This window comes from Lissotriton helveticus, chromosome 8, assembly GCF_964261635.1.
Source record: "Lissotriton helveticus chromosome 8, aLisHel1.1, whole genome shotgun sequence".
Classification (NCBI taxonomy): domain Eukaryota; kingdom Metazoa; phylum Chordata; class Amphibia; order Caudata; family Salamandridae; genus Lissotriton; species Lissotriton helveticus.
In genome coordinates, this window is record NC_136069.1 from 640153543 (window position 1) to 640172561 (window position 19019).

A 19019-nucleotide genomic window follows, 5' to 3' on the forward strand; every position below is an offset into this window, starting at 1 on the left:
ACACATCTCAGGGGCTCTAGGAGGGACGAACAATTGTCATTTGTCCTAGAGGTGTGAGCAGCGTTGTCATATGATTTCCTTAGATTCGGACCAATTCAAATAGGACTGGTCATTGAACATAATTTGCATTGAACAGGTGTGCGTGTGTGTGGGGGGTGATTTTGGTGTGACACGTTAGGAAATGGTTTGGTTGTTTTTTTCCCAATTACTATAATTGAATATAAATACATAAAAATACAATAAACTTGAGGAATCTGCAGGATGAAGCTTCCATGAGCAGAATACCACGTAAAGTCGGAGCTGCTCGTCTGAAGTAAGGAGCATTTAAAAGCATGTGAATCTATGACCATTGCATTCCATATAATAAAGATCTAAATCTAGTATTTGATTCTTCACTCATTCACTCTCCCCACATCCCAAACAAAAAGGGAGTTCATTGTGTATTTTATTCATTCTCTCCAACTAAACTCTCCAAAATAACACAACCAATACGGTCCATGGTGTAACTTCTTGAAACAGACTTTAAAGCTGATATTTTATACCGGTGGCTTTCCTTCTTTGACCGGTTTAGTTAAAAGGTTGAATAAAGATTTGTTTTTCACTTACTTTGTAGTGTATTTTCAACGTCTGTTCTACAAAACCATAAACAACGCAAGAATTAGCACTCAGCATGTACTTCCATGAAGAGATTTATGATTAAATCCGAAAGACAGTGATGCACATAGGAAGGCAGTATAAGAAACCTTCCACTGCTGCTGAATGTCAGCTTTGAGTACTATTAACGAGCCCTACATAGAACCATAAATCACCCACACATCGAGCTCCCTTTAAGATGCAATGCAAAATAACATTTAGAATGATCAAAAGATGCATGTTTTTGTCCAAACCATCGATTTTTTTAATTAACATTATAATTACAGACCGATCCATTGCTTCTCACAGAGATGCAGAGCACAACATTCCAGTGTAAGAAAAAAAGGCACAAAATAAAACATTTGAGTTTCTTCAAAATAAAATCCTCATTCCGGCCGGAAAAAAATGACGCGTGGATCAAGGCTGCCATCCACTGGCCACTAGCGATAATACACAAAGTACAACTTAATTCGCTTGACTTCTACTCTCCTGTTAAAAACGTCATGCTTTCAATTGTGCAAAAATATCTCCTAGCAGCCAGTGTGGAATAATCCCATAAATTGGAAAGAAATGTATAAAGCATTGTGGCGACCATAGGGGCATCTTGGTGCAAACCCAAACAATTGCAGAAGACACATCAGGGTGGCAGATCACAATGTGGCCTTCTTCTGCAGGAGGCTGTAAATGGAACAGGTTTCCAGAGTAAAGACAGAGCTTGGATTATAAAAGAAGAAAAAACTTTCCCTGAACAGCATCTCTGAAACAGTTCCCAACAGACCTTTATTCCAGAATAAGCCAGGAGGTCACTGATTAACCGAGACCAAAGTCCTCAAAAGACCTCGACTTCGATTGGCTAATAAAGCAGATGAGGCCACGTTTGGGGACAACTCCCTTCCAAAAGGATTTGCTGGAGCAGCTGTAGATGAGATAAGTGACCACTAAAGCAGGCTGGGGCATGCTCTACAAGTACATTATATATACAACAGGCATGCTTGCAAGGAGTGAAGGGTCTGATAAAAAAAACAAAGTTTGTTAAACACACTATACAAAATAGTACAAAACGCAGCTCAAAGTGTTTCAATTCATTACCTTTCAGGAATCTTATGGAGGAAGGAGAGAAAAGATTAAGTGAACTTATAGTTGTTTTGGTCCTCTTTGATTGTTTTTCAAAGGGTGCTCATGTTTTTCTTAGATAAATCCAGTGTCTATGCAGGGCACAAGAACTTCAGCACTGCTACCCTTATAAGAACTGCAATGTACAAGAAGGGGGGTACAATCTTGCATAAAATAAAAAAAGGGCATGGTAGTAAAATCTATCAGGAAAAGTAACTGTGATGGGCGAAGGGAAATGGGTACGTTTTCAAAAAAATACTGCAAGCATTTAAAATGCAGAAAATTCCAGTTCCTTATTTCTTTCCATTTTTTAAACCCCTTCGCTGGTGTCTTAATAGATTTTTGAAAAGTTGCTGAGTGCGTGATTTTGAAAAAATATAATAATATTCCATTAGCTTATACGGGGGCGGGTTCTCTGGATTCCCTGGTGGTTCGTCATTATAGCCATAAATGATGGTCCTATCAAGAACATTAGGCTCTGAGAGCAGACATATTTCAGACAAGGATTCAACTGGCGGTCTCCGCGTACTCTTTCCAAGTTGAGGCCATAGAGACTGATCAACATTTTAAAGAAAAGCCCACTTCACGAAACAAATTGTATAACAGATAATTAAAATTCAGTGAATAAAAGGCCACATTCACTACTGGAGTTTACACAACGGTTCATGACACAAACAAAGACACAAAACAATCCAGAAGATGGGTCAGATAAGGCAGATGTACCACACATCTGAAAGGTCTCCTTCATGCGCACTCTTAGGAAAATTGTCAAACTGCTGGAAGAGTCAGCCATTTTGCCTCATAGACTGGTTATAAAGTGGCAGCTCTGTGGAAGTTTCTACCTTTCGCTATTAAATAAAGAGATGCAAAATGTATGCAATAGTTGTGGATAAAGTGTATCTTATAAATCTCTATATAAATACCAAAATATGTACAGCAGCTGCTACAGTTTCCTGGAAAAGGCCCAGATATCTATCTCTCCGGAGGCACTGCCTGCAGCGTTATTAACTCCAGAATTGGGACGAGGATGTGGATTGAGGGGGCGGGGCAAATATATTTTTAAACATATGTGGCTATATTTGTGCAATATTCGCCAACAATAAGGATATTTTCCTTTGCATTTTCTGGCACACTTATAGGATGCCAGTAGTTGGGAAATATGATGAGACAGAGGTTAAACGGTGCACAACTGTATATAAAACAAGAACATAATCTGTTTATTTTCTTCCCCAAAACTGAGTGAGGGGTCCACCCTATCTTGGTGGTTGCCCGCAATTCAACGTCATAGACACTGCTTCTGTCCTGGACTTCAAACTTACAAATCAGAGCTAAAGGGTGTGTTACTCTAATTAGTTCAATGGAAGCAAACTAGCTCGACACAATGCATGACTCTCAAAGCTGTGGGTGGAAAACAGTATCTGTCAAGACAAAACAAGGTTAACCGCTTTGCTGCTGGCCCGATTCCCCTGCTGTGCTGGGGGTGGGGGTGGCGCGCACAGCGCCACGGTTCTCGTGTGCTCATGACGAGCTGAGCTCGTCACGGCCACGCCTGTTTCAATAGAACGCTCAGCACAGCAGGGGAATTATCCCCCCGTGTGAGCGTTCTAACGGCAGTGACGAGCTCAGCTCGCCATGAGCACACGAGAACCGTGGCTCATGACGAGCTGAGCTCGTCATGTTATGTTATGTTATGTTAAATAGAATTTATTGAGCGCACGTACGCCCGAAGGCTTCATGGCGCTATTGAAAGATTTGCAGAAACATAACACAACAACAGAAAGAGGCAGAAATTAACTATGGGTAAGCTTGCCTAAAAAGCCAAGTTTTGAAAGCTTGTCTGAAAGCCAGAAGGTCTTCATGAAGTCTCAATGTCAGTGGCAGAGAATTCCAAAGGGAGGAGGCTAAATAGTGAAAAGAACCGCCTCCCAGGCGTTGTTTCCTAATACGAGGCACAACTAGCAAGTTCTTGTGACCTGAGCGAAGAGCACGTGAGGGAATGTACCTAACAAGCAGGCTGCTAATAAATCCATGGCTGTGGGAGGGGTTAATGTCCCCAAAAGACCTTGATTCCAACTGGCTGGTGCAGGGCGTATACAGCTCCAATTTAAAGCAGACTAGGGCGAAGTTCGAAACATGTTTCTTTGGTGTGGTTCTGTTGCAGAAACTGGCAGACACACATCTGACCATTAAAGCAAGACGGGCTTGTGTATACCATGGTGTCAAGCAACATCTTTCATAAGAAGAAAAGAAGCACTCAAAGAACAAATCTTTTAAGACAGTTTCTCACTGGGTATCAAAACCTCTATGGAGAAAGTACTAACTAGAGACAGGACAAACTCAAACTTCTAGTTAGATTCATTTGTTTTTTCCATAAATGCTGAAGTTGCCAACTTCATTCTCTAGCAGCAGTGCTAACATACGAGGCATTGGTAGGGGAAAGAAAGCTTGCTTTACATTATACAAGGCATCGGAATAAAGAAAATCTAAAATTTAAAATATATGAGTTCAGTGCTTTGTTTTCCTGGTTTGCGAGAGTCCAAGAATTCTGTTTTGCTTATTCAAAACCAAGCTTTCACAAAAGGAAATATCGAAACCAAGATAACCCACAGTAGGTTTGGGGCCTTCGAAGAATTATTTTAATTATATTTTTTCGGTAACTGCACAAATGTTGATGGCCAAGCACAGAATGCAGATCATCCGTTTTGAATGAGATTCAAAGTAATGAAGGGCTTGGCAGAAATCACATACATTCTCCCAAGCACTGGGGCCCATCTTTCGAAAAACAGAAGAGGTGGGAACCCTAGGTCACAGTGACATTGTAAATAACCATTAAAAATCTATCACGACAGGAGCTATGCCAAACTAGAGTTTAAAAAACATAGCATTGTAAACATGTATGCACTGCACCATGTGTTATGGAAGTGGGTCAACCTTCAAGATAAGAGAAAAATGTGCTATGGTAAACTAATGTTTGAGAATCCTTGTTTTAAAAGAACAGGCATGATAATTGTTTGGATTAAGCTACATAGGTGACAGACTACTTTTATATATTTATAATTTCAGAGCATGAGCGTTGTCTATTTTGCATTTAAATGTCTTTACAGGCGTTTTATTTTTAACGATATGAATGTACTATTTAGAAATTAAAGCATTTTTGATTTCCCATAGATTCTAATGGTGGGAACTTTGGCTTCTCTGGAGGCACAACCCCCAATTACTGCAATAATGTCCAAGTCTGGACATTCTGGGCTTAGATCCCTGCAATATTGCCCGTCGGTGTGGACTTTCTGAGCTCAGAGACCAGGCTAAGATCGCGGTCAAGGAGCCATTTGTACTTTTTCCAGATCTATTCGAAAGAAAGTTCACAGAGACACATAGCATTTTACAGAAAGTTCCTACAAATAAATATTAAAAGGATCACTAAAACACAGTAACGAAGATGAACATAATTAGAAACAGCGTACAAACTGGAAATTAAGCTAAAGCATACCATCAGACACCGCATGTATAAGGATGGGAGAGAGAGCCTTAGACACGCTACACGCACATTGGTTAAGACCCAGTGACTGTCAACGACCAACTGACAAATAATACACTTACAAATTGGGAGAAAGTATCCAATCAGCTGTCCAATAAGGCAATAGTGGTGGGAAGTGAAAAGTAGCAGACACCCTGTGGGATGTTCACTTCAACACAGAGGTTGGTGAGATGGTGAGTGAGCAGGGTAGAGGGCAGGCAAGTGAAAAGGAGCAGTTACCCTGCTAGTAAAGTTTATGTAGCAGAAGTGAAGACAATACATGCACAAGACATCTGACTTCCTCAAAGAAGACAAATACTCCACATTTCACCTGTGAAAGTACAGCTTGTACCCACAGTATAACACCGGAATTATGGGAGCTGCACTTAGAACAATGGAGATGCAGAGGGGCAATAATGGCGGATATAGTCCTTCTTGCCCTGCACTCTGTGTGTTTTCCTGCTTCCTTCGGATTAACTTAGAACATTTGAACTTCAATGGGTGGAAAGCTGTTATGCCTCAGGCTGCACATGTTAACATCTCAGGCCTACAACTGGAGAAAGGATCTTTGATGACTGGTAAATCCCTTTGTTACAGGCTATAATGCTATAGTAAAAAACCACTCTAGGTGCATACTAGAACATGCCACATCACTGGACATGCACACCCCTGTCTGTAGGTGGACAAAATGTCCAGAGACAACCTTCACACCAGGACCAAGGGATGGGTAAAATGCATTGCTCTTAGACAAAGGTGTGTCCCACCCCCTTGTTTCAACTGTACATTACAGTGTTTTCTTTAGGTATGTGGTTTAAAACCCCACATATATTGTTAAACCCAAGCAAAAAACAAAATCAACAGCTCTGCCAAATTTGCAATGTGATAGCCTCTAACACAACACAAAAAATATGGAACCTTACTTTTATCACAGCACAGGTACTTCAGCAGCTATGTGCTAGGACAGCATTCTATAAAGTCGCCATCAATGTGAGAGTTGTATAGAACATGTAAGCTTGGACCAGCACGGCTGGACTTAACATGCATGTACAACAGCTTCCACGATATATTTGAGGATGGATAGAATCTGTCCCAGTAAATGCTCTCCCTGGAGGAAAATGATTGGGGCACATTCTACAGCACCGTGTGGGGGCTTGGAAGGGCTGTAGGCTTGTCCACTGTAGAGTAATTTCAATACAGCTATAGCCTCTAAAATCCTTGCTATACTACTGTAAAGGTTCATCCTGAAGCAAACTGGAAGTGCTGCAACTTCCTCGGTATCAGCGGAAGAGTGCACTTCAATGACCAGAACTAATGTACAGGCACGGCCCACAACAAATTCCTACGCCTCCTACTGGGAGGGTCCTGGTTGACACGATTGCTCAAATGTCAGCAGCTCTCCAGCATCTCGGAATTTGCCAGCTGTTTAACAATGTAGAGGTAAACCATAACGCAGAATGTATGGACCTACAATATGAGCCTCATCATATAATACTGCACCGATCAACCATATACAAGGTACAGATCACAGCAACCTCTGCGGTTTTATAGTTCTTTCATGGTATGCAAGGCAAGACTCCTCCAGAGGCTTGTGAGTAGGCTAGAGAGTTTGTTGCCAATACCACTGTACAGGCACTTATCATATCAGTTTGTAATCTTCAGATTTGAGGTTCCATCGCCTACGAATGCCATCTTTCTCATACAGAAGTGGATAGCAAACCTTGTCTCCGACACCCCTCCTGATTCAAGAGACAGCTTAAAGGTCAAGAAAGGCTGTTCCAGTGAATAGATCCATCAAACATTGCGACAAAATAAAATAAATACCCCTCCAAAGAGAGTTAAATATAGAATCCCAGCACCCACACCCAAAAGAAAGAATGGAATGATGAATCCCTCTAACAGCGAATCATTCGTGGGATGTGAACGATAAAAGTATAAATCTTTATATCTCTGTCACAGACCCATACCAGCACACCACCCATTGTCACTAGCATGGTCCATCAGTGAACAACCAGGTCGGGGCAGTTAGCGCAGCACTACGCATCATCAATTAGCTTCTCTCCATTTTCCTCGGCCGGTGGCTTCGGCCTGCAGTCCTCCTCCTCCTCATCATCCTCTTCATCTTCTGCCCCATCTGTGAAAATGTCCTTCTGCCCGTAAGTCAGCGTGGTGCGAGCAAGGTCCACTTCAATGGGGAAGACATCGGCATCTCTAAGCACAGCGTAGCAATCGTCGTAGTATCGGGACATGGTGGAGACAAACCGCTGAAGCTGGAACACAATGTCCTGGACTGGGAGGGAATGAGAAATCGGAGAGATGTGTTGGTACAATTAGAAATCCCACACCATTTTTAACTTCAACAGAAACACTTTCAAGAATAATGTACCACAACAGAGAAGATCATTAGGGTTAGAGGGGATTGCTGTAAAACAGTGATACTCAAAGTATAGCCCTCTTGACCTTTACATGTGCCCCCCCTGGTGAACAGCAGCCCAGCTGCTGTTTAGTTGCTGAGCAATAATATCAAAAAAATGTTAACTAAACAAGCAAGCATTTATTAACCTGCAAATAAATGCTTGCCCGTTTATTTAAAAAATCTTTTAGACCTCTTTAAACAATCCCTGGCCCACTCACACCCCCTACCACCACCTTGCTGGCATCTGTGCGGCCCTCGGTCATGCCACAGACCATACTTTGAGGCCCCATGGCAAATGTTTGTGAGTACTCATGCTGTAAAATGTGTGGCTTGCTTCAGAGACATTTTAAGTAATACACATATTTCCTCTGTGCCCTCACAGCACATTGACCAAACGAAACACAGTTAAAACAGTCCTGAAGGAAGAATGGCAAGCAGTCCTAGGCTCATTTCAAGTCAAGAGTAAGTCTCATACCTACAAAAACACACACACACACACAATTAAGACGAGTTTAAATATATAGAGAAGAACATTTCTACCAAAGCTCTTTTTTATCTACTATAATTGTTTCGACAAAAGACAGGAAAACTGCTTTTTGTAATCATATATCCCTTTATGGATGGGAAAATGCACTGTAGCTTTAGCATTTTGGTTCATAAGTCTCTTGTGGTTACAGAGGGCCTGCACAAAGAGGCTGCAGGCGGCAACTAAAAGCCCAGTCGGGGCAAACACAAGTGTGGGCTTGGCTCTTATGGGTCTGTTGACTCCGTTGGCACCTGCCTTGGACTTGGGATCTGGAGCATAGGTGCATAGTTACTGTGAGGCATCGGGTGGTGGCGGTCACAGACTCACTTCATAGTCATTGTTTTGCAGAAGAGGGGCAGACAGGATAGCTGGGCCACTCACAAAGTGGGTCTCGCGGTCTCTGAAGTCCCTCAACGTGCAGGTCGGTCTTTCTCGGCGTTGGTGTCTGGGCTGGGCACAACTAGCCATGGCTGCTGCAAGGAGTCAGGTACCCCAGGGATTGTTACTGTGCGGCTCCGGTCGGTCCTTGAGGCCCCACACTTGGAGGGAGGATGGATCTGACCTGTAAGAGCACTGCTACCCCTTTGTGGGTGGCTGCTGCGATAGTAGTCCCCGTAGGTGGCAGGTCAGTGTACTGGGTCTTGCTTCTTTGGTGCCTGCGGCTGCAGGGGAGTAGCACCTCTACTCCAAGGGAGTTCTCTTGGGATATTACAAAGCACTGGCAGCCCTCCCGGTTTCTTGAGGTCTGCATAGCGGCAGAACAAATCAGTTGCTCCATGAAGGTCAGGTGCAGCAGACAGGCCAGCAGCATTGCCGCCAAATCAGTTGTGCTTCTCGGGTCAGCAGCCTTCTTCCACTCCTTTTGTGTCCAACGAAATCTGAAGATCTGGTATCGGGGAGTCCCCTTAATGCTCAATTTATGGGCGTTAAGGGGAGTGAGGGGTAACTACACCCCCTATATGACTACTTCCTGTGGGAAGTGGGCATAACCCGGTCCCAGAATCCCTAGTTTTCCAACACAAAGAATGGTAACTCTGAATAGTCGTGTCCACCTCAGATGAGGAGGAAACAGCCATTACAACACAGCTGTTTCCATGCATGCCTTTAGAAAGAATTACATTGTAAAGGTATGTACTGTAAAGGTATATGTTTGGTAAGGGTATGCACGGTTACCACGCATAGCCTTTACCACGCATGCCTTTACAACGTAAAGTGTTGTAAAGGTATGTATGGTAAAGGTTTATGTGTGGTAAGAGTGGTGACGACTATCGGCGTCGTTAGAGGAAACTGAGAGACCCTTCCGCTTCCTCTTTACGACATGAGCTGCGACTCAGGGGTGTTGACGTTGTGAGGGGTAAGGGGGATTGGGCCTGGGGCAGGCGGTTAAAAACGTATACTTTTTGTTATTGGGGCGGGAGTCGCACAGAGGACCGCAATTAGGGCTAAGGGAAGGAGTCATATTTAGAAGGGCTGGGGCGGGGGATCGCACAGGGGTCTGCATTTAGGGCTCAGGGCAGGTGAGGAGTAGTTTTTAGAAGGACTGGGGGTGGAGGAGGGGGGAATCAGGGAGTCACACAGGGGTTCACCTTTAGGGCTTACGGAAGGAGTAGTTTAAAATGGGCGGCGGTCAGTGTTGGGTGGGGCTCAAGGGATCGATTTTAGGACTCAGGGCAGGGGTCACCTTTACCACAAATACGCCTTTAACATGTATACTTTTACAAAGAAATCAGTTGTTAAGGTAGGCATGGTTAAGGCATATTCGTGGTAAAGGTTGTGCATGGTAAAGGCATGCGTTGCAACAGAATGCATTTTAACGTTATACAGCCCAGATTAAGCAACTTTAGAGGTAGTACTAAGCCTGTGGGTGGACATGCCTAGCTGATTAGCTAATTTTCCTGCCTGTCCAGTTGCCAAAGGGTTCTGGACGAAAGGGGTAATCCTCCTCTCCTGTGACGGAAGCCAGACTTACATTTCAAATGCGGTAGCTTCTTTGAAGTTCCCCTGCCTTGTAATGCTATTCAGCAAGTCATCCTGTGAGATGGGACGTTATCACCAGCTTCCCAAGCAGGCTTTGTTTCTGACTCCCTGAGAGAAAAGGCTCTCACCCTCTGGGGTCAGACACTTGTCTCTGGTGGCAGACTGGCAGAAACCAGTCAGCCAACACACCAGGGGCTAGTAGTTTTCAGGGGAAACCTCTAGGATGCCCTCGGTGTGCATGGATTAGCAAATCTGACACTGGCCTCAGTGTGGTTTTAATAATACGAGATGTTTGATACCAAACACCCTAATTTCAGTGAAGGTATCATGTACCGGGGGAGCTCGTTTTCACCAATGGCCAGCACATGATTTTGAAAATGGCTTCCCTGGTCACAAGCAATATCTAGTAATAGAACTAGACATCACAGGAGCACATCGGTTCATGCAGATATGTCCTCACATGAAATATATAACGCACCATGCCTTAGGGCTCAAAGGCCTAACTTACATATATTAGATGCAGTGACTTTGGCATGGCACACAGGAGTGTGTCATGTTGGGATTTCACTCATGGTTTGCACCATGTCACACAGCCTGCAATGGCAGTCTGTCTGGAATTTGTATGTGGGTCGTCAGGGTGGTATAAGGTATGCTGTAGCCTTTAGGGACCCTCTTTAGTACCCATGCCCTAGGTACCTGGAGAAGCATTTACTAGGGACTTACAGGGTTGCTAATGTTGTAGCGCAATTAGACTTTACCTTGTTTTAAGGGAAGGAGTACTGGGTTCTGGTTAGGAGGCCTCAGTGCATTGTCAGAGTCGAAAATCAGCATCTAGTAGCTTAAAAGGGGGCAAAAAAGCCCAGTTCCCTACACTGGGTTGTGTTTCTTGTTATGAGACCTTAAATAATGTACAAAAACACAGAATAAAATGACAAGCTTACATGTTCTATAGGAGAAGGGAGCATTGTAAGCAAAAGTACATCGGAAACAACCAATTTTTGAATTATTTTAATTATACTCCTTTTGGCCTATGTAAGATGAAGGTAAGGTAAGGTAGGGATGGGTAAAATGGGAAATGCTTTTGGGGCGGGACTGACGGGGCAGGTAGTGTACACATTTTGGCTTTTTGTCCAGGTATATGTGGGTACCAGGATCATCTTTGCAAATTGGACAGGAGCTCTCATACGGTAGACATATGGGATGATAAGATGATTAAACTTGGACATTCAAAGCAGTTTCTATCTAGCGTAACTGAGATCTATTTTTTACTATCTCCCTGGCTAGGCTTGTTTTCGCTCAGTATTGGCTGTCGAGTGTAATACCACGTCCACAGGTATGGCGGCAGAAGTTTATGAATGCCTGCACTCTGGAAACTGTAGAAAGTGGAAGGTATCAATCTAGATTGAGCCATATCTCGAACCCTATCAGAAACTGGATTTCTGAGTTTTTTCCTGGGCATGACCCATTATTTTCACAAATTACTGTGGGATACAGACCTCTCTCCTGCCTGATATATATGTGAACTCGTTATCCGAGGCACACTGCACCCTGTTACCATTATGCTTTAATGCAAGGACCATCAATGCACTTTGATAAGTAGTTTTACTTTTCCCCCATTCTGGTCATGTTCTGTACAACTGTGATTTTTTTTCTCTGATTATAAAAAACGGATAAGAACAAGCTAGCATAGAATACTTGATAAATGTATTTCCAAACTAGTGGATCTTATTTATCCATTGAATGGATTATTAGGTGTGTCCTGTAAAATAGGTTTATTCTTTGAGACAAGGACTGGAAGTGTGTTCTAAGAGATAAATAGGGATACATTTAATGTCTTACAATGTTTTTATCGTGCTGCTAAAAAAAAGAAAGAATCTTTTGGGTAAAATAATTTTTTTTATTATGCAACAATTATTTATGTTGAGTTTGCTCCCCTTTATTAGTACAGAATAAAATGGACGCCAGAATAGGTTACGTAGTTTAGAGGGTTTAAAAGTAGTGCAGGGCCATTTGGCCTGAGTAGGCGGCAGCTTATGATTACTACTTGAGTAGTTGCCTCTTGTTGGTTAGTAGTAGTGACTCCCACTGAAAAGGATGCAGTGTAATGACTAACATTGTTCTGACCAATGTTGTAATGACCCACAGGCCTGCCTGAACCAAACAGGCTCCTGCCTGTTTGGTACAGGCAGGAGCAAGATACATATGGCTTTTACCATTGCTTACCCCAGCATTTTCTTTCTTACGTATGTTTTTTCATTTACTTAGCATACAGTTATTTTCATTCGTACCATTCATCCGCTCCTTATTATTGTGTATCTCTAACTACTTACCTTCAGAAACTTGACATTGTATCTATCATAGCCATTTTTCTTTCAACGCTGGAGTGGTGTTTGGGGACTATTTGTGTTGCTTTCTCTTACTCTAAAAAACCTACATTAGCTTGAAGGAATTCAACGGGCCTTATGAGCCTAATTTAGAGAAAACGTATCATCCTATTTATCCAAATTTAAGACTCACATCACTTTACTTTAAGAGATTCATCTTGTAGATCATCAGATTTTCCGAGGGAAAGATTTTAGATTTAGCAAAAATCACAACAAATGGAGATATACTTTTGTATTTTTAAACCTCTCGATGATGTATTATCTCTGGGGAATTATTGAGAAAGTTGTTGGTTATAGCTCAATGTAAAAATATTTGGTGTTGCTTTCAAGGGAGCACAACTAATAACTATCTCTGAGAAATAATAATAGAGGGAGAGGGTTGTAACTGATGGATCCCCTCAGTGGCACAAGGTCCTGCTACAAATCCTGCCCAAATAAAATGCGGAAAGCTTCTAAGAGAAATTTCCTTAAGCAAATTGTATGGCTCCTGGAGACTTTGTAAGCCTCATACGAGTTAATTCTTTTTTCCTTATCTATTTTACCAACACTGGAACTGATTATATTTTTTTCAAGTAAAAATTTCTACACTTTGTTTTAATCTTAATCTCATATCATGGCTCAGCCCCCTCTTTATTTTGACATCCTTCCTTCAAGAAAAAGAAATAGCTGGCAGTTTATACCTATCTTTTAAATGACCCTAATTTTTCATTGGAATTTGGGCCTTCCTTAATTTCAAATCACTTGGGATGCTTATAAAACTTTGTCTCGTAGTTATTTAGATCATTATTTGCCCAAGAAAAAAAATGTTAGCAGAAAAATTCTGAAGAAAAATCCAGGATTAATTTTAGAAACAAAAAAAAATGTGAACATATCTTATATTACAAAACTAATCAATTAACTCATTTTATAGCAAAGTTTAATCTTAACAGGAGTACAACTACATGTGCATGATATTCTCTTTATAAACAAAAGCTAAGTCTCACAAGGACAGAATAAGATGAAAAATATTTTAGCCAATTATTTACAAAAACAAAAAAGAAAAGTATTTTTCCCATTACTGTAAAACGAAAATGTGCAGGACATTGCCCCTTTTTGACATGGCTACTCCCACTTTGACTGGTGTTCATGCAATTTCCTGCTAACCAGGTTCCAAGTGCGAGATCCTTTTACTAAACTGCACAACTGTTTCCCCAATCCGCAATACATTTAGCACCCCCTCTGCAAGTCCATATTAAATGGTATCCCAGGCACCTAGGGCAAGGAGGCTGAAGAGGGTCCTTAAGGGTTGCAGCATGTATTGAGCCACTGTAAGGGAGCCTTCACCAAGCCCATACAAGCTGCCATTGCATGCTGCATGTCTTGGAGCACACAAAAGTGAAAAGACCACATGGCAAACAGCCCTGTGTGCAATGCCTGCAGAGACTGTATGCAATATAGGCAAATCACCCCCTACAGCAGGCCCAACAGTCCTAAAGCAGGGTGCACTATACTACATGTGGGGACAGAACTGAATGTGCAGATATGCCCCTGTGCTGGCTAGTTAATTGCTTCCAGTAAAAGTGAACAGGGACGCCATTTTAAGTACATGTGCTGGACACTGGTACACGAGTTCCCCAGTTACATGATGACTTCAATGATACCAAAGATGTTTGGTTTCAAATATCTTGTATTAAAACCCCCACACTGATTCCTGTGATGGATTTATTAATACATGCACCCAAAGGACACTTTAGGGGTGCCCCCTGAAAAGCTACCAACTACAAGTGTTCTGGCTGACTGGTTCTGACCAGCCTGCCATGACAGATGAGGTTCTGACCACAGTGTTGAGATGAGGGACCATGCTCTCAGGAGGTCAGGAACAAAGCCTGCTCTGGCAGAGGGAATTTTACACCCCTCTCAAGCAGGATGACCCCTAAACTTGCATTACAAGGCAGGGAGCTTCAAAGAGCCCACCACCTTTGGCATGCAAATCTGGCTTCTCTTAGAGGTGAGTGGTTGTAATCCCCCTAGGCCAGGACCCATTCGGTGCCTGGATTGGCGGGAAAATTAGTAGTCAGAGAGGCATGTTCACCCACAACGTCGGCTACCTGATGTGGACATGAAAATTCAGAGCTTGCCACCTTGTTGATGGTAGAATTAGGAACTCTGAGAAAGGGTTATGCCCACTTCCCACAGGAAGTGGTCATATAGGGGACATTGCAACCCAAGGGGTACGTAGCCCATTGGCTACTAGCCTACAATCTCCTAATGCCCCTAAATCTAATATTTCGGGGAGTCCCTGGCACCAGGAAATCAGATGACCAGCAACTGACTTGGCGCCAACCTTACCAGCCTGCTGTACTAAACAAGTGAACCAAAGACGGTTTGTCCTGCAGCTGCCTGTGCATCCAAGAGTCTGAGAGGACTGCCAGCCTTGCCTCAAGATCCGGGACCTAATATGGAGTAGTGTACCAGGCGCCCCAGAAGAGCTGTGGGCCAACTGTGCAAGCGTGGTCCCCAGACCCTCCAGATCAGAAGCTCACCTTGTGCTTGCCAACTGTGGACTTGGCGCCGCAGCCTCTATGTGCAGGCCCAATCTACGAGTGTCCCTGGTGACAAAAACCCGACGCCTCAGGACAAATCTACACCCAGCCGCCTGGAGGAGAAGAGGACCCAATGTGTGCCCACGTTCCCGAGCATCGTGAGATCAGAGCCCCCGTGTTGGTTCAGCCAGACAGGTTCCCCAGTCCCAGCTTGCAGCCACTTTTTGAGCAAGGCGATCCCCATTTTCTTAGATGGGGCACCCAACACTATATTGCACCTCTTCACCCGGTCACACCAGTGCTGCCCAAGAGGACCTTTTGGTGCTGCTTTGCCCCCTGCCTCAGACTCGCCTTAAGTCCAGTAAATCGCTGTAAAGTACCTGTATGCAGTATATGCCTTCTAGGATAACATTACTGCTTCAGAAATTGCACGTGTTGACTTTTGAAAACTGTCAATATTTCTAACTCAAAACGTATCTATCTGATTTTGATGAACTTGGTGCCCACATTTTCAATGTGTTATTTTTATAAATTGGTATGGATCCACTTATTGAGATGGGTGTATCAGTTATTGACTGTGTGTATGCAGCAGATGTTTAACCTCCTCTCTGATAAGCCCCTGTCCACTTACAAGGGATACCTAGATTTTTTACACAGTATACCTCTTTTTTGGTATACTATATAAACAGCCAGGTTCCTACAAAATGGTATCACTGAGACTGCTCATCCTCATATTATAGACTATTTTCTTCTAGTCTGTAAGAATGTGTACACTTAGATTCCCACCATACCAATACAGATTCTTTTGTAGATGTTTAAAGAAAAACGTATCCAATAGAGTTTAACTCTTTTGGAGAATTTTATCATGCTGGAGGAAATTAAAATAAGCTCTTTCGCTTCACAAAGGGAGAAAAGCTCCAGGTCAAAAAGGATTTCTGAAATATATTCTAATTTTAATTATATTCTTTTGCCCAATCTTTTAAATATGCATAGTAAATTCTACTCACAAAGGAAAGCTAAAGGTACTTTTTTAAGAAGCCATAAACTGTTCTATACAACAAAGGGGCATTTTTATTACTCTTTCCTAAAACGATCATCCTATTTCTTTGAATAAGTTGTATCGCACAATTTTGACCAAGACACTTATCTTAAGACCGGAGTATATCCTACCTAAACAGGTCAATAATAGTTAGCATGGGTTCATTAAACAGACTTGTTTCAGATACTATACACAATTCCCTCAAAATTATCAGTAAAACTTCCAGTTGTACATCTCCTTTTGAGACTCTAACAATTTGTGTTAAAAAGGTTTTCATCTGGATTGGACGACGTGCTGAGCTCCAATTGTATTAATTTGATTTCTTTATTACATAATGAAAATAGATCTTGTGTGCTTAACAGTGGCATGATCTTTTCTTGTTTTCATTTACAAAGAGGTACCTAACATGCATGCCCCTCTCTTCTTTTCTTTGTTTTAGCCATTAAAACCTTTTTCACAAAAATTTGTCAAACAGAAGGTTTGGTATACAAGGTCGTTAATGTACTGACAGGGAAATAAAATATTGAACATTTGCAGATTATGTATTGTTTTACTTTAGGCACCAAGGTAATCTTATCTATTTTTTAAATGAAGTTATGGTTTTCTGTAAATTAGGTACAGACTCAACCTCGGAAAATCTAAAATGTTGCCTTTTTTGTGTGATGAATTCAAGTGATCGATAAAAAAAATACAATTGACTGGTGTCTGGTTTACCAAATATATTAACAACAATATTAACTTAAATGTGGACCCTATTAGAACAGACATTACAGGAGTCTCTCAAAAAATGGTCTTTAGTTTTTCTATCTTGGTAAGGACAGTTAAATGCAATTGCGAAGATGATGGTTAAAGTCATCTTATATCTGATACCTATGCTGCCAGTTAATAATGCAAAGTAATTATTCATGTTCGTACATCATTTTCTGTCATTTTTATGAAATGATAACACAGCTAGATTATCCCCATCTTAATTGAAAATTCCATGTTCGAGTATGCTTTCTCTTGATCATGGAGATTCTTTCTTAAAACAGTAATGAAAGTGGATGAGGACACCTATAGTTTGAGACTGTCTAAAACACAAAAAAGATACTTCCTAAAAGCAACAGTATATTTTTACTCCGTGAGATGCTGTATGCCGATTAAAGCAGTTTCTTTTCATTAAAAAGGAAATTGGATTGCAATGCTGTTCTATACATTTCTAATTTTATAGTGGATTTTCTTTTCGATAGACACATTTCTTTTTTATAAAAAATACAAAGTAAAAAGAAAATGTTGCATATACATACATCGTTTTTAAGTAATGCTATGTATGGTATGTTAATTCCTTCTTAAAAAAAAAAATAATAGGCTCTATGACTTGTACTAGTGGAATTTAGTAAAGTCGGGAAAGGGATAGTGAACGTGTTTAAGACATGCTTCATTATAAACGGGGGTATAGTCTAACAGTGATCCAGAGTTTATTTTGGACACAGTCATGATAAGGCTGTCCATTGACAGTGCATTAAAAAAGGGACAACTTTCTATTATCTGATAAATAACACAAGAAAACTATCCATTGTCTATTCCTTTCCTTATTTGTGTGACCTTATTTGATAATTCAACTGACCACAGACCTGTTGTGATCAGGCCATACTCAGGGATGTTGTTATTATATCACTCAGTTCTTTTACAATACCGAAAGGAATATGCTACTTACCAGTATGCATCTGTTCTTGGCATGTAGGGCTGCTGACATTTATATCTATGCATAGATCGCCGCCTAGTGTGGGGTCTGGATGATTGCACATTGTTGTCCTGGAAGAGTCTTCGAAGTATCACGAGATAGGTGGCTCCTCCCTGGACTACAGTGCGCATGGGCATCCCCTCCATGCTCAGATTGTTTTTCGCCATTGTGGCAGAGATGGAGTTTGATATAGTAAGTGATGACCATGCGTGAGAATAAGTATGTTAATTTTGAATGCTACAGCTGCGACAGGCACCGGGGAGGAGGGAGGGCGATATAAATGTCAGCAGCCCTACATGCCAAGAACAGATGCATACTGGTAAGTAGCATATTCCGTTCGAGGCATGTGGGCTGCTGAAATTATACCTATGCATAGAATAAATAGTAGTACCCTCCTTAGCGGCGGTTGCCCGTGCCAGCTGCAGCAGTCTGAAAAATAGTTCTGAGAACAGCCTGACCTACAGCAGCTTGCTGTTTGGAGTGTACATCCACGCAGTAGTGTTTGGTGAATGTGTGTATGTTGGTCCATGTGGCTGCTCTACATATATCCTCTAGAGGGATGTTACCTAAGAAAGCCATGGATGCCCCCAACTTGCGTGTGGAATGCACCCTTGGGGGAACGGTTAACGTGCGTTTAGCCTTTTGATAACCGATTTGGATGCATTTAACAATCCACCTGGCTATGCCTGATTTAGAAATTGGGTTGCCTTTGTGCTGTGGGGAGAAGGCAACGAACAGTTGTTTGGTTTTCCTGAAATCCTTAGTCCTGTCTATGTAATACAGGAGAGCCCTTTTAACATCTAGTGTGTGCAGTGCTCTGTCTGCCACTGAATCTGGATTTGGGAAGAATACAGGTAGTTCAATAGTTTGGTTGATGTGAAACTGTGACACTACCTTGGGCATGAATTTAGGGTTGGTGCGCAGCACCACTCTAATAGCATGTATCTGGATGAAAGGTTCTTGGATAGTGAGTGCTTGCAGCTCGCTAACTCGTCGTAGAGACGTAATTGCCACCAGAAAAGCCACTTTCCATGTAAGAAATTGTATCTCACAAGAGTGAAGTGGCTCAAATGGTGGGCCCATGAGCCTGGTGAGGACTATGTTGAGGTTCCAGACAGGCGAAGGCGGGTGTCTTGGAGGAATGACCCTTCTAAGTCCCTCCATAAAAGCCT

The 19019-nt window shown here is 42.1% G+C and overlaps 1 protein-coding gene across 2 annotated transcripts in view; it reads right to left on the reverse strand.

Annotated features, from left to right (window-relative positions):
- Positions 1 to 874: 874 nt before the first annotated feature.
- The window catches only part of LOC144772859 (PRKCA-binding protein-like), a 126650-nt gene continuing 108505 nt past the window's right edge, over positions 875 to 19019 (reverse strand). For both annotated transcript variants that reach the window (XM_078657496.1, XM_078657497.1), the window contains one exon: positions 875 to 7550. In XM_078657496.1, coding sequence (XP_078513622.1) covers positions 7297 to 7550 — 254 coding nt within the window. In that variant the 3' untranslated portion in view covers positions 875 to 7296. The remainder of the gene's footprint in view (positions 7551 to 19019) is intronic.